Source organism: Lytechinus pictus, chromosome 17, assembly GCF_037042905.1.
Source record: "Lytechinus pictus isolate F3 Inbred chromosome 17, Lp3.0, whole genome shotgun sequence".
Taxonomy (NCBI): Eukaryota; Metazoa; Echinodermata; class Echinoidea; order Temnopleuroida; family Toxopneustidae; genus Lytechinus; species Lytechinus pictus.
Window position 1 is genome coordinate 16,974,471 of NC_087261.1, and position 17,222 is coordinate 16,991,692.

The window sequence follows — 17,222 nt, forward strand, 5'->3', positions numbered from 1 at the left end:
AAAAAAATGTTTATCTTCCAAAATATATCATGCAAGCACGAAGCGAGAGATGAAAATTCTTGATAATCCGATCTGAAAAAGGACAATTTTCCACTATATCTACGAATAGGGCTGGCATTTTTTCCCTTTAAATAAATCAGATTTATTTGATTTAAAATAGATTTTTGCAAATTTAAATCATATTTTGTTTTATTCAAACCAGATTTTTTGTTGGGTATTTTTCTTAAACAATAATTTATAAAACAAAGTGGAAACACCAAAAATATAATCCTTACACTCTAATCATTTTCAAAATCATATATTTCACAACTATAATTATCATTTACTTCTATTCTATTTCATGATTAAATCCATTTTAAAATATAATTTATGTAGAATATGTAAGTCATGATGAAAATGCTGTTTTCCGAATCCTCTCGGGTAGGGTATTAGCTCCTACTGACTGGTTTGGTCCAAGTTAAAGTACCGCCTTGATACAGATAACAATGCTAAGTTAGTGTTCCTATTCAAACATGAAATGAGGATCAGTTTCTTTGGAAGAATTACATGACTCAGAGAGTAACATTCTCCGAAGAGAAACATTCTTAATTTTCACTCCAAGGACTGAAAATCATCTGTTAAAGAAAACTAAATTTCTTTTTGTTTGTTTAAGCCTCCTTTGTTACTTGGGCCATGTTTGGAGCTTTTTGACTGTTTAAAGCACTGATTTGCAAAGCAGTGACTTATTGGCAAAAAAGTTGGAAGTTTTTTTCTTTTAGAACAGTAAACCCGAAATAAGTATTTGGCAGTTCTTAGCATTTTGCTAAGAATAAGAACACAGGTTCTACAGCAGGGGTTCTCAATAGGTGGCGCGCGCGCCACTTGTGGCGCACCGAGCCTTGCGGAGTGGCGCTTGGGAGCCGGTATAAAAAATAAAGCAAAAATAAGGGAGAAAAAATGTATCTACCAGTAACCTGGCAATAAGGTTTTGGTGATCATTTTAATACAAAGAGAAAACAAAAACTCTTTACTTGACACTTAATTGCTAATTGATTTCCTCAAATTTTGTCCAATTTAGCACTCGATAACCCCTATTATGGAGGACCGATGGTGTTCTCCTTTTTATTTATTCTACTATACGCTGTACAAAGTTTTTGTGCCGCACAAGTGATTTGAAAACCCCGTTTGTAGGATTTCTATTTCAACGGCGAGAAATTTTGCATTTCCAGAGTATACGTTTTGGTTAAGAGTTAAACATCAAATGATATGATATTCAAAGAACATCCTGATCATAAAAGATTATGAATTTGGGACATAACAAGCATAAACTATGTTTCTGAAGCCGATTAAAATCCGATGTTGTAAAAGTGAAATAAATGTATGCTCAGATGCATTGTCTGCCGTGATTGCCTGCATGCACTATTGCTTAACATGAACTGAATGAATGATACTGCACGTGAGTTATAGAGAGAGAGGGGCAGTTGGGGCGTTAGTGCAGTGCAACGCCTAATTTTCAGCCCTTGCAAAATCGGGGAACGTAGCTTCAACCACTGGCGTACAGATGGGGGTGGCGATTGGGGGGCCCAAGTATTTCATGGCCAAGAAAAAAAAAGGAGAAAGGGAAAGAAAAGGAAAGGGAAAGAGTGGAATATTGTATTATTTTCTTAATATTATGTCAAAATATAGATATTTGTATTGCAAATTTCAATATTTTTGCTTCAGCTGCCATATCTAGCCCCCTCATTTTTTTTTTTACTCATTACGCCACTTGCTTCAGCCAATATATCTGGGGCAGAACAGTCTGAACTAGTGGTATCATTGGTATGTTGTGAAAAAGTCACTGGTTATTTTTCTTTTAATATTGATATTGTGTAGTTTGTTGGCATTTGTATTTCTTCTGTTGATATTAATTAGAGCCCCTCTGGGCAATTTAAAAGGCCTCATATTCCAAAACGTCTGGGGGCTCTGCCCCCTCGACCCCCACCAGGGGCCTCTGAACCCCCTCTGCTGATACATTGCTGGTTTGCGCAATGGACAGTGGAGCATTACAGATTCTCAACATGAAATGTGGCGCTTCAAAAAAAGCTGCCATATCTAGCCCCCTCATTTTTTTTTTTACTCATTACGCCACTTGCTTCAGCCAATATATCTGGGGCAGAACAGTCTGAACTAGTGGTATCATTGGTATGTTGTGAAAAAGTCACTGGTTATTTTTCTTTTAATATTGATATTGTGTAGTTTGTTGGCATTTGTATTTCTTCTGTTGATATTAATTAGAGCCCCTCTGGGCAATTTAAAAGGCCTCATATTCCAAAACGTCTGGGGGCTCTGCCCCCTCGACCCCCACCAGGGGCCTCTGAACCCCCTCTGCTGATACATTGCTGGTTTGCGCAATGGACAGTGGAGCATTACAGATTCTCAACATGAAATGTGGCGCTTCAAAAAAAGTAATTGAGAATGGCTGTTCTACAGCTTTAAATACATGTAAAAAATACAATTTTAAACTATGGGATAAAACCAGGGGCAATGCAGATTTTGTGTATTATTGCACTCAATTCAACACATTCAATGATAAATGTATAAAAATGAATGCTCATTTTTGGCAAAGTGCCCATTATGTATGGTTATTGCCATGATTTAGTGAAGATTGGCAGGAGCATTTCCTGTGCATCATTGAACCTTTCTCAGTGTACCTGCGAAATGAAGCACAACTGAACAGAAAGTCTGATGTGGCCTTGGTTCAAATCCCTCTTGGCTGAATTATCTGTTGGAATTAAGGCCAATAATAGTTTGACTTCAGGGTTTATTCTTTAAATTCCTTTTTAAATTTTTTTTAGTTCTGGAGTACCATTGCTATGGGTGTACAATTATATATATCATTTCAATTTAGCAATACCTTATTTACAAAAATTATGTGTGATACAATATGAGTTGTTTGGTTACTTTCCAACCAAAGAATAAAAGCCACAGCAAAGCTTCCTTTTTTCAATCTGACATAGCTTAAGATAGTGATTGCTACTTAATGTAGTGTAATTTTTTCTTTTATCAGTTTGCAAATTGAAAATATTCATCTTCGTATGACATGGCAAAAGCAGTTAATGTGAATGATGAAAAAAGAAGAACTGCCAACAACGATTTTTATCTCTCATATTAAAAAAAAATGCTGTCTAAGAAACAATGTGACATAAAGATAAGGGAAATCTATTTTGCTATCAACAAAGAAGAATTTCATGGGGAAAATGTTGTAAGTCCACTGATAAAAAGTGGAGTAGGGGGCTATTGTTAACCGCTTATCCGGCCGCTTATAGGCTACATTGCAAGATCAACCCGATTTTATTGACATGATGTCAATTGTTTTTTAGTAGATATAGAGGATTTATTTATGTTTTGATGATATAAAGTTGAGAAAATCCTTCTATTTTAATTAGAAAAAACCTAAAACACACACAAAAAACGTCAAGCATTTGGACATGTTGTTATGTAGTATGTATTTAACTTGTTATTAACCTGTTATCCTTTCAGTCATTTACCTTCACTTGTTTACAAACTCCCCCAATGTCATCTAAGAATCCCAAGACCCTTAATACCATTTAACTCCTAAACCTTGACCAAAAAGACCAACCCTCAGTGACGTCAGCTAACTTCAAGGAAGAAGTATGACTCACACTTCCAGCCCCAGTCACTTGCACAGAGCATCACCACACCCATTATACCAGAGAAAGTTTGATAGACAGTTACCTGTAGACCAATCAGATCAAGTTTAGATATCGCTTCCACCTTAAATTTTTACACCCCAAAACTAATGATATACATAAGACTTCTTGATTATTAGAGATATAGAATATACAGTAGAATACGAGACCCACACTCATCCATATAGACTGACTGATTTCAAGACTTAGACGTCCATCGAATATTAATTTAACTTCACTCCGAATCTCAATTTGATACTTCTAAATTATTTTATATTCATCGTCTCCTATGATATCTGAATCTTTATGTAATTCGAACTGTAGCTGAATATTGATGATTAAATACTTTGTGATTTTGAACTGTATAACTTTCTCCAAAAATTCCTAATTACGCTTCCCTTCTTATAATTACCGATCCCAACACGACAATGTTTCAATGGAAGTGATTTAAATAAATGAATAAAAAAATCATCATGATCATGGTGAAAGTGGAGTAGGGGGAAGTGTTGTCCGCTTATATGCTACATTGCAAGATCAACCTGATTTTTTTATATGATTTTCATTATTTTGAATATATATGAAGGATTTATTCATTCAATAGGCCTATTTTCTTTTTGAAAATTTGTATTGATTTTTTGTTTGTAACTGATCTGCATTCCCTCTTCTTTGATTCACGAAAACTAAACTTTTTTTTTCTTACTTCTGTGCACTTTGCCATGAACGCCCATATCATTTTGTGGGATTTTATACCCCAAACTTGTAATTATTGAATCTGTCCGACCCCTCTTTATCTATATTTCAATATCATCTTTAGTTCTTTTATATTTTGTCTCCTTCTGACTGGCAATAACTGTGTTTGTTACACTACGAATAAACAAATTACAGAGTCTTATTTTGAAGACTACACGAATGAAAGGGTACGGTTGGCCGCACTTTGAAGATACATGGCTCTAATATAGTATTGTGTGTGTTTGCGTGGGGATCGCAGCTGTGCTGTGATTGGTCACTTGATCGACGACAATGCCCTTTTTTGGAACAGGTCATACTCTATCGTACTTCAGAGGAAATAACTTGAATAGCAAAATAGTATTTCATTCAAAAGAGCATTATTTTTCGTTATTTCTGTTTGTTCAATTTCATCAATACATACGTCATTTGAAAGGGTAAACATTGAACTTTAATTTTATCTTCTTAATTTCTTGGTATCTCTACAATTCCTCAGGGTATTTACTCTTTGAAATGTTCATGAAATCATAATTTTCTAGGTTTTACTTATTGAAAAAAAAACGATGTAAAATATTACATCTTTTCTCCATTTTTCCAAACGCAAATATGAAAGATATTAACACGACCATAAAGCCAATTAACCATGCATCATTTCATTTGTAGAAGGTTTGATTATACAACGTACGGGTAAAGATCAGTTGCTTCTCACGTTTCGGTCAATTTAGGATTCCCTCGAATATCCCTGGCAGTAGAGGGGTATTGGGCCTGGCAGAGTAAGAGTTAATGATATAAAGCAGATACATTCTTTCTATTCTGAGTAAAAAACCCATAAAACTGCCACAAAAAAAAAACGCCAATCATTTGTGAACGTTTCAATGGAAGTGATTTAAATCTGTGATAAAAAAAACATAGTGATTTGAATCGCGATTTAAATCATGATTTAAATCAGTCAACCCTGTCTACGAATTCATGAAAAGTATATGTATATCTTTAAACAAGTATCCCTGACTATAGCTGAACATGTCAATAAAAATGTATCTGAATGGACTATATGCAAATAAAAAGTATTTATGAATAATGCAAATTAAACTCAATTAGTGTTCCTGTTCATGAAGACGTTGTTGCATGACAAAAGATTCGATGATGAATCTGAAGGTTCCGGAAAGCTTTGTTATCCGTCATCAGGAGTGGACACATTTCTCAATTTAAAATTGCCAATATCATCAGGTTTAGGGTTACATTTCATCGCCAAGATCAGGATGAGAACAACAGCGTCAATGATCGGTAACATCGTGAACGTTGCATTAAATGAAGAAAAAGTATCAGCGACTAAGCCTGGGAATAAAATAACGAAAACAAATAATGAACATTAAATTTGTTGTTTTGCTAATTTAATGGGTGTTTTGTAAGTGTGGGCGTATATGAAAGGAGTGACATGACATACCTAATGTACGTTTGCAGGTATGTTAATCATTTACCGTATGTGCTTATTTTGGCAGCTGGACCACAATCATATCGATTTATCAAACCTGTTTTTTTTAAAGGGGCCTACCTTCATCCACCAAACATCAAGGGTGCACAGGTTTGTTTCTTTGAAAGTAAACATGATAGCATCAAAGAATTCAAACAACATGATCAATTTCATTGGTATATTTCAGGATTCGTGTAACTTAAATGTATGGCGCCACAGTCACGGGTAATAGTACCAACTGGAGACCTATCAAAAAATTTAGACCCACAATATTCTTTTGGAGGTCATTGTATAGTTGTAACTTAAACATAACGGGCTAACCTGATAGTAATGAATAGATAGTTTAGTCAAATGTCTTTGATAGATTTGAACTCCAACTTACCACCCAAATAACCGCCGATAAACATCCCACCTCCGGAAATACATCTTCCGAGTGAAAAGACGACATCAAATTTGTCAGGAGATGCTCTTTCCCTCTCAATAAGCGTTGTGACCACCGCCCTCCCTCCGACGGACATGGCAGAGACACATGACGTCACCAACATGACGTAATAATTGACTACAAGCACATCGACGAGTAAAGCACCGATGTTGAGGATTGTAGCGAGGATGTAGACATCAACCGGCTTGAATTGGTGGTTTGTAATGATACCTACACCACATCTGCTTAAAGTATTCCCTACTGCTCCTGAGAATGTCAAGATTATGGTTTTCTGGACCGAGATTCCTCTTTGCAGAACATGCGGTACGAGAAAAGAGTGCCAACCACTGTACACCACATAGAATGCGAAATCCACACCAAATATTAGGGTAAATACAGGATCCTTGTAAAAATCAGATTCACGAAGGATATTGGTGAACTTACGAAAGCCATCACCATGCCGATATCGGCTGTCTCCTGAAAAAAATATAGATAGATAGGAAAATAGCAATCACGACACGTCCGTCTTACTGATTGGTTTAAGTACACTGCACGCTTTAGGTTAGACAGTCAAGCTGGTATCTGTGCCATTGAGGTTGCCTACTTTGGAAACTTTGGTATATATATATATAAATATGTGTGTGTGTGGGGGAGGTGTATATGGATGTGTGTGTGTGTGTGTATAAGCCCTGTTACCAATTTTAAAAATGTCAAGCCTTTTTGGAAACCGATGTTTGGCCTCTACAGTCCCTATCAGTAGCACCCTTTTCTTTAACGTTCACAATATGCCCCATTGTCATGTTTGCAATTAAAAACTTGATAACATTTCAACAAAGACCAATCGTGCAATATGAAGGGTCAAAACTTAATCAAACAATACTGGCCTCACTGAGCCTTCAAGGGTCTGTTACTTAAGATTCCGACCTTCGACCTCACCTTCTGACAGGCCTGAGCCATGAAATTTCGTTGCTTCGCCTTCTTCCTTTATGTCCATTTCCGAAGGTCCTGTAGACGAGCTTTCGAGTGGCTTATAACCTTTTCTCTGCGTCCTCCCCTCGTCCGATTTCATTCTCATTCCCACAGCACATGGGATGGTATGCGCTATAAGGGCGCTTATAATGAGCAATCCACCTCTCCAACCGTACGGGTGACGTAGGAATTCAGCTACGATTGGCAAAAGGACCATACCGGCGCCATACCCGCTCAAACCAAGGCCGTAACATAGATTGTAGTTTTCCTGAGCCACATGATGTAATGTCAAAATACAACATGTCATCAAGGTAGAGATTCCAAAACCTGATTGATATGATAAGTTGAAACAACACATATTCTCTATATGCATAACAGGCACTTCTAAAAAAAAATTAATATTTATATTATATTGCATGGCTCAGAATGGAATACCAGAAATATTCGAAGAGTTTGGGCAAATATTCCACGAATCGTACATGTAGATGAGTGGAATATTGGCCCTAACGAGAGACATGTTTCTGGTATTCCGTGAAATAAAGCCATCCAATATAATTATTATCATATATCCCCCTCCACCGGGAGACATTTTATTGAACAAGTCATATCAAATTATGGCATTATTATCACTTCATTAGATCAAATTGGGCGTTGACATGCGACTTACGTGTAGTTCATTATGACGTCATTGAGCGAACTTGTGCTCTATGCTGCGCGTCGCTTTACTTTCATTGCTGTACGCGTTGTATATTTCACACTGACGTGCATGCGCACTAGACTGTTGAATATGGTCTCATGAGGAGTATTCACACTGGGAGGGATCATTAGACTATTTGGCTATTGGATCAAGTGGTCGTTAGACCAAATAAAAATTGGACTAAGTGGGGTTAGCCCAAATGCTGTTAGCCCATCTGAAAATTAGACCAAGTGATAATAGACCAACCGTCAATTTAACCAACCTTATGGGGACCATGCAATTCGTGGTACATAAAGTAAGAGGTTGGATAATGGGAAGCAGTCTTAAAATAAGTGTGGAACGTCTATTCTGATAATTACCTGTCATTGATAGAAAGATGATCATTTGAGCTTTGCTCGTTGCCAATGACAAGAACGCCACTCCTAATGTTTGAAGACACGCCCCAGATATAACCAACGGACGATGAAGAAAATGATATCGATAGAGGGCGGCAATTATTGGACCTTTGGAAAAGAGATAAAGACGGATCGTTATGGTTAGCAAAGAAAAAAAAAACGAATAAAAATAACTAAAATGGTAATAATGATGATAATACTGCTGCTGCTATTATACTACTACTCATGATAATGATACAAAATAGATTCCCAGGAATGAAAATAAGGACAAAATTATGAACAACCCTCTCCAAAGAAGATTTCGATCCATAAAGCTAGATGAAAAATATGGGCCAAAAATTATGTTTAATGATAATAATAATAATGCAGTTCTTGTATAGCGCATATCACATTATGTAATAACGTCCCTATGCGCTTTCAAAGGACTTGCATATTATTAACCTGGCTTTAGCCCCGCAGTCTTTTACATTGCGGTGGTATTTCAAGGAATAAATTCCTGCCAGGTACCCATTCACCTCAGTAAGGTTGAGTGCAGCACAATGTGGATACATTTTTTGCTGAATGATATTACGCCATGGCTGGGATTCGAACCCACGACCCTCTGTTTCAAAGTCAGAAGACTAATCCACTGGGCCACAACGCTCCACATGTTTATAACTGCTAAATAATCAGGGCCTCAGGGGGTGTGGGCAGTTACATTTTTCTAATGAAAACTTATCAAAAGTATGCACAAAGTCCTTTTATTTCACTTTACAAAATGCAAAGCTCGGTTGCTTCGCTCCTTTTTTCGACTTTTTCCGAAAAAGTGTGCTGTTCCCCAGCAAAGAAAATATGTGTAAATAATGAACCTTATTGCTACTCTACTATACACACAAGGGCGGATCTAAAATAATTTTTTTTTAAGGGGGGCACATTTTCCCGAGGAAAAATTTGACAACCCCCCCCCCAAAAAAAAAGGGTTTTAACCAAAAGTTCACTTTCATTTTCTTCATAAGGGGGCAAACTTCGTCCTGATCCGTCAGTGGCCGCACAGGTGTTAGGTCGACACGTTGCGTTATATCCATGTGATGAATCCACGATATACGATGTTCAGGGGCTGGGATACGTCTTTTAGTAGGCGACGTGAAAGAAAGGCACCAGAGGGAACAAAATCTCAACTACATACACACACACGCGCGCGAGCACCCACTCACGGAGTGTACAAGGAAAAAGAACGGATCGGTTTTCACGTGATTTCATGGTGATTGAAAGCAGTGTTGTCATGGTTGAATGAAGGGGCCCTAAAGCCTGACTGGGAAGCATTCAAGAGATGATTAGAATTAAAGTAATTGTACAATTGGTTAAAAACTATTCTTTCTAAGATCTTTGATAAGATCAGTAAAATAGAAATCGGTCTGAAATTATTAAGTTCATTAGAGCCTCCTTTGTAAAAAATCACGATCGTATGGTCATTTTTACATTTTTGTACATGCTTTTGGAAAAAAGTGGGGGGCTTAGCCCCCCCCCCCCCGTGGCCCCTGCATTATTGTGCTCACTCAACCATGAACATAATGATATCAAAATTGTGTGTGGAGTGGCTAAATGATGGATAGTAAAACAGCATTAACACCATAATATTCACCTAAAAACAACTTTTGCCCAGCTTTGTATTTGCACAATCTGAAAAACGACTCTTGTGACTTTAAAAAATTGTAGTTTTTAATTCAATCTTTAATTACTCATGCATGACTCAACCGATCAATCTCATTTTTCTCCAGAGGTCGCTTAATGAGTGTAGAAAATCACCTACGAAATATCATATCTCAAAATAATTCCGTTCAAAAGTTACAGCAATTTGATTTAGGGGGGACTTACTTTTTTTGTTGTGTATATAAAAAAGGCGTAATTGTTGCTATAAATATGAACAAGGTAAAGGCATGCAAACAATAAATTCATATAAGTGAAAACATATATCAAAGTATCATGCACTCATACAGGAGCATCGCCCAATCGAGGCAATGCCCAAAATTATACCAGTCAGTGTCATGTGTAAACATATTACATCTATTCATGCTTAGTAAAAGCGATAATGATGTTATTATGAATATGAACAGAGTAAATTCATGTAAAAAAGACATTATAAAATATTTGAGAGTATTATTTTGCCACCCAAAACCAAACGATATCCATACCAACCAAGGTCAGGTGTTTACGTATAAAACAGTTTCCCTCAATATACTTAGAAGAAGCAGTCATTGATGTTATTTAAAATATTAACAAGGTAAAGTAATGGAGACAAGACAATATAGTTTGGTGATTGACAATGAGACTATAGAGTTGAAATTCTTTAAAGCACGTGGGAAATTTGCATTAACGGTATTTCCGAAAAAAAGCCTACATGGGTCATTACTGTACGAGAACTAAGCCAACAGAACGATCTCAATACCAACCAGAGTAAAGTGTTCACATTACAAATCTCCTCAATAATTCAGTATTGTTGTTATTTTGATTATGAACGGGGTGAATCACCGTGAATGGCATTCAAACAAGATAACATATATTCAAAAAGTTTGAAACGGACATCAAAGCCTGAGCATTGGATAATAGGAGTATTGTCGGACCAAAGCCGAGCAATGCCCGTGCCAACCAAAAAACATGCAATTAAAACATACTTGTCGCTCAACCAAAACCGAGAAATGACCATACCAGTCAAGATCAGGTGTTCACATTTTTATATCCTTCAAAACATGTTTAGAAGAAGCGGTAATTGTCGTTTTGAATAAAAAACAATGTAAAGTCTTTCAAATAGATCATTCTTATGTATAGTTTGGCGATGGCCCTTAAAATACTTTTAAACGCGCGGGAAATTGCTTAACAAACAAAAAAAATCCGAAGACATGCAATTAAAGCTACTAGAGGGCGCCCTTCGATTGAGGTTGACGGAATTTTTACCTTTGCTCTGTGAATGTATGTTTATTTCATCTTTTTTTATACTTTACATCAGTCATATGTTGCCAAACTTGGATATTTGCGATTTTGGATGTTGATATTAACTATCTATATTGGCAAACTGGACATTGCATATTTGGTAAGACCATTATTGACTCGATTTTGAACGTACGTTATCAATCCACATTAAGCCTTCGTATATGTGGTTATAACCGTTATGCTCTGTAATGATACTCTGTTATAGAGTACGGCTAAATCTAAACTCTCAAAACCAAAAACCAATGTCGGATATGGAACTCCGGTTCGACTGACTTTAGGTGCAAACTGCCCAAAAACATTACTTTACAAGGGATAAGCACAGCCCTATATCATATTCAGAAAAATCATCTTGATCAAGCAGTCCTAAAAGATGATCATATTGACTATGTAGTGAATGAGTTATACTCTATCTATCCAAACTTGAGCAGAAATATTTGCCGTCATTATTGTATTTCATCAGTGAACAATAGTGAGAATATTAGATCAGATGTAGCAACTGAGAATGATATTTCTGACTTGAATGATGAAGATCAAGATAGTTTGATATCGATTCAAAATGGCGCTGACATGGCTGATGATCAAGATGTCCCTCTTCTTGCTACTTCTAATTTGAATATCAATGACAAATCCCCTAATGTGTCACCTAGCTCCATGATTACTGAATCACATCACCTTCATGAAGTAGCCGATAATCCTATGGACAATGAAGTCCTAAGTCAACCTCGACAGGTATCTCCTGATAACAATGATGTACCTAATCAACTTGAAAATAGAGTCCGGGATTTGGAATCTTCTGTAAACCACCTCCGAGCCCAGTTGCATTCAGTACAAGGGAGGATCGATCAATCTACAAACAATAGTCAACTGCCGAATACTGCCATTCATGAAACCATTGAGAATTGTGCTAGCCCATTGGAACCACTAAGATCACAAATTAATGAATACAGGCGCAGGCAAAGTCAACGGTACAATGTCAATAAGCCCTTGACAAAAACCTGCCTAATTATTGGCGATTCGATGTTGAAAAAAATTGTCCCTCATAAGATGTCACGAACGCAAAGAATCCATTGTCACACTTTGTCGGGAGCAAAAATTGATGATGTTATTGAATACTCCTCTTCAGTTCTTCGATCAAACATGCCGGATAGCGTGATCATCCATGTAGGAACCAACAACATTGAGAGTGATCACCCCTTGGAAATAGGTGCTAAGATGTCCTCATTGATTGACGAAATCATCAACATCGCTCCAACAGTGAAGGATATCACGTTATCTTCCATCATACAATGAGACACAAGATGACTACTTAAAAGTTGAGAGCGCTAACCGCCAGCTGAAACTTCTAGCCAATGAGAGGAAGGCTGACTACGTAGACAATGACAACGTTGATCCTTCGATGCATCTCGCCGGTGATGGCGTTCACCTAAATAGACGCGGTGTTGTAATCTTCGCCACTAATCTCATCAACTCGTTGAGAAAGCAAATACCCAAGCCACAAGTTGAAGGTCGTTCAACGGATTTTCACTACACTCAACGCACAATAACAAAGAGAACTCCTCACAATCGGGTGTTCCCACGCGATTGGATGGACTCATTCAGGGCAACAAAAAAAGACCCTCTCGATACGGCAAGAAAACTACTGAACAAATAATAAGTCCTACTGAACGTTGTCTGACGCAATGCAATGTGGGTCTACCATCTTCTGCTTATTTACCGTCCTTGACCACCCGTGAAGGTCATGTCAACAAACTTGAACTAGAAAAATGACTCGGTGTGTCATGATATAACTTGTAAAAATGCATACAAGGATTGTGCTTCTCAGTTAAATTATTTTAAATGCCTTAAATGCGCACACATCAATGTCAGAAGCTTGATTCCTAAAATTGATGAAATAAGGTACCTTATTACTGAGCTAAAGTTTATATCCTATGCGTTAGTGAATCTTGGCTGAAAGAAAACATTTCCGACAAGGAAATATTCACTGAGAATTACGATCTTTTCAGACGTGATAGAACATCGAAACGTGGGGGTGGAGTTTGTTTATATGCTAAAGAACATTTACATTGCAAAGATAGAAGTGATATTGTCACTAAATTTGATATCGAAGCAGTGTTAGTCGAAATGTCTTTGAGAAAGACTGATTTATTTGTCTGTTGTATTTACAGACCACCTGATGACCCGGTTGAATTTTACTCTGAATTATATAATCTCTTAGAACATATGGAATCTGAAGATAAAGAACTTATCATTCTAGGCGATTTTAACAATGATTACCAAGTCGATGATTCTCTTGTTGATAATCCATTATATGTTATTGAAAGTTTATTTGCTCTGTCACAAAATTGTTACGAAACCTACACGAATCACTCCAACCTCCTCAAAATGTATTGACTTAATTTTTACGACTATACCGGAACAACATTTACTTTCCGATGTCGCCAAGATTGCCCTTAGTGATCATTATTTGATATTTACATGTATTGATCTCAAACCAGATGAACCTCTACATAAACTGGCCAAGTACAGAGACTTTAAGAAATTCGAAGAATCCCAATTTCTTGAAGATATTCGTAAATGTAGCACATTGTATAATAATGAACGAAGTGTGTCTGAATCGATTGACCATGATGAAAATGTATGGTCAGAATGGAAGCAGGCCTTTTTGGCAATTTGTGACAAACATGCTCCGATGAAACAGGTGCGTGTAAAAAATAGGTTCAACCCTTGGATAAATAATGATATTTTAGAACTCATGTATCAAAGGGATTACTTGAAAGGTAAAGCTGATAAGAGTGATGATTTCAAAGACGAGTACCGCAAGGCAAGAAATCTAGTCACCAGTTCTATCCGTGAAAGTAAAAAAATTATTTTGATGATATCTCGAACAAATTTAAGAATAATGCTCGTAAGCTCTGGAAGAATATTAACATGGCAACCGGTAACTCAAAATTTAGTAACTCTATTCATCATGATCTATCACCCGAATTATTCAATGACTACTTTGCTAATGTTGGTCGCAAAATTGCAAATTCTTTTCATGAAAAAAAAACCTATTTGGAGAAACCCCGACTGTACTCGACTGTATTTTTGATACGATACCAGACAGTACAGTTTTTAAATTACTATCTGGCTTAGAGACAAACAGTAACCTTGATATTCTGGGTTTTGATTCGAAATTACTTCGGATAGCTGCGCCACTCATACAAACATCCTTGACATCTGTCTTTAATTATTCGCTCAGAAACGGGATCGTTTTTGATGAATGGAAATACTCAAGAGTTACTCCCATCTAAAAAGGTAAATGACCCAAAGATGCGTGTTCCAATTACAGACCAATATCTGTCGTGTGTCATATAGCTAAGTTAATAGAAAAAATAATCCAATTGAATTTGCACCAGTATTTAATCTCAAATGAACTTATCTCTATTGACCAATCTGCGTTTTTGAAATCACATTCTACGGTAACATGCCTCCATCGCGTCATCGATGATTGGTACGATGCATTGAATAATCATGATATGGTTGGGGCATGTTTCCTTGATATATCAAAATGTTTCGACAGTATAAACCATGAATTATTATTGTTTAAATTGAAGAAATATGGTATTATTGATGTTGAATTCAAATGGTTCAAAAGTTATTTATCTAACAGAAGACAATCTGTCCGATGTCATGGTCTTCAATCTCAACCGATCGATCTTGATATTGGAATTCCACAAGGGGGAGTCATTGGCCCTGATCTTTTTCTTATTTTTATCAATGACATAGTCCAAAGTGTTTCTAAGGGGACTTGTAACATATTTGCTGATGACGTTATTATTTATTGTACTGATCCATCACTAAACAAGATTGAAGAAAATTTACAAAATTGTATAAATAGTATCAACGCCTGGTATACTGAAAACCGTCTTCAGATAAATTCTTCAAAGACTAATGTCATGCTAATCTCTTCGCGTAAATCAAGAAGTAAAGGAGAGCTTAGAGTTAAACTTGATGGAATTGAATTGAAACAAGTAAACAGTGTTAGATATTTGGGTGTTGAAGTTGACTGTTATCTTCTGTGGGAAAATCATGTCAAACAACTCTGCAGATTATTATCGTTTAAATTACATGCACTGAGGCGTTTAAGTTCTATACTAAATAAGCAATTGTTGAATACATTGTACAAATCTACTATACAACCATGCGTTGACTATGGTTGTTCAGTTTGGGGTAATTGCTCTGAAAAAAACAGAAACCTAAATCCATAAACTTAAAAAAAGAGCAGCCCGGATCATTACCAAACAATTCGATTTTTCTGTAAGTAGCGCCGATCTATTCAAGGAATTAAAGTGGCAGCCTTTTGAAAAAAGACGTGACTATTTTCTTTGTATATTAGCATATCAATGCATTTATGGGCTTGCACCTTCTAGGTTGTGTAATGAAATTGAAATGTATTTTGACAGACATGGTATCAATACTAGAAATCATAACTCCCTAAACGCAGTCTTGCCAAAACCTAATAAGGACATTTTTAAACTCTCATCCAAATATGCTGCTATAAAAGTCTGGAATTCTTTGCCAACATCAACGCAAAATATCCAATCCCTGCAATCTTTTAAACGTGTTTATAAAGCTAGCTTTTTTAACTAATGTCATTTTTATTCTTTTATCAATTGTTACCTTACCTCTTGAATATTATTTTTGTCTCATCTCTACATATTCTTTTTAGTGAATTATTGATATATACTTTGTTTTAACTTTTAATTCTCTTAGATTACTATATCATATTTTGTAGTTTTATATTATGAATTCCCTAGTTACTTTGTTAAATTGTATTTGTTATTTTTAATCTATTTGATGAATTTATATATATACATATTTTCAATTTTTTAACCTGTTGTATCAGGACCATGATGTAAAACAGCTGTGCCGATCATGTTTTTATCCTGTATAAATAAATTCAAATAAATAAATAAATAAAGCATTATAAAGCATCATGATTGATGAGCATCGTCCAGCCAATACCAAACGATTCCCATACCAAGCAGAGTCACGTTTTCAAAACTGAACTATAATTATCTGTAATGCGTGCCCTGAGAATGTCGTCATTGTATTTGAGAAAATGGACAAGGTAATGGCATGCAGTAAAGAAAATACATTCCTAAGTCTTGCAATTGTACTGGGAGAGTTGTTTACTTAAAAACTGGGTTAAAAACACGCTATAAACAGTGAGCATTTCTGACAAACGTATAACAAAGCATTAAACATGGTTTAGGTGCATCGCCCAACCAAAGCGAGTAACGCTATTTCACCCAGAAAAGGCATTCACGTTACCATTTCTATAAATGCATGGCTAAGAAAGAGAATGAGAAAATGTAAATATGAAGGGCATTGGCGGCGGAAGCCAAAAATCTTAGGGGGGACCACAATTTTTTGACAAGCCCCCCCCCAAAAAAAAGGTTATCAACAAAAAATTAAGGGGGGGGGGTCGTCCCCCCACCAAAAATTTAGGGGGGACACGTCCCCCCGTCATCCCTGCTTCAGCCGCCTATGAGGGTAAGGGAATGCAAACATGTAAAAACCTCCTAAAGCCGTGCAACTGTACATTTTGGATGGTACGTCTTTTGTGCAACGGTACGAATGTTTGACATTCAGCCTCCCATTTGCTCGCGTACAACAAGCTAAGTAGGCGTTGTACAATGTGAAATGAAACCGTGTATTTTGAGGCAAATAATGGAAAGAATACGTAAGATCGGAATTAACTGTGGGCTCTATAATTGAATGTAACTGTGGTCCTATATTAACAAAATGTTCATTTAATTTTTCGGCAATCAGAATAGGATCATGAATATCCATATCATCACATTTTTTAAACGGTATTTCATTTGATTTATTGTTTCTATTCAATAGCGTATTCAGATTG

The 17,222-nt window shown here is 36.4% G+C and overlaps 1 protein-coding gene across 1 annotated transcript; it reads right to left on the reverse strand.

Annotated features, from left to right (window-relative positions):
• Window positions 1-282: 282 nt before the first annotated feature.
• On the reverse strand, window positions 283-12,816 carry LOC135157274 (monocarboxylate transporter 12-B-like). Its single transcript, XM_064112322.1, has 5 exons — window positions 11,990-12,816; window positions 8,315-8,458; window positions 7,226-7,585; window positions 6,251-6,766; window positions 283-5,732 (listed from the first exon to the last, which is right to left on the reverse strand). The coding sequence occupies exons 2-5, from the start codon at window positions 8,337-8,339 to the stop codon at window positions 5,569-5,571; spliced, it is 1,065 nt and encodes a 354-aa protein (XP_063968392.1). The 5' UTR covers window positions 8,340-8,458; window positions 11,990-12,816; the 3' UTR covers window positions 283-5,568.
• Window positions 12,817-17,222: the final 4,406 nt, after the last annotated feature.

Excerpts from the sequence above, each read along its gene's own strand:
- LOC135157274 (XM_064112322.1), bottom strand. The coding sequence starts at position 8,339 with ATGATCATCTTTCTATCAATGACAG. Across the intron at positions 7,586-8,314 it reads CATCTTTCTATCAATGACAG|GTTTTGGAATCTCTACCTTG; the intron begins GTAATTATCAGA and ends CATATCAATCAG. Across the intron at positions 6,767-7,225 it reads TGGCTCAGGCCTGTCAGAAG|GAGACAGCCGATATCGGCAT; the intron begins GTGAGGTCGAAG and ends TATTTTTTTCAG.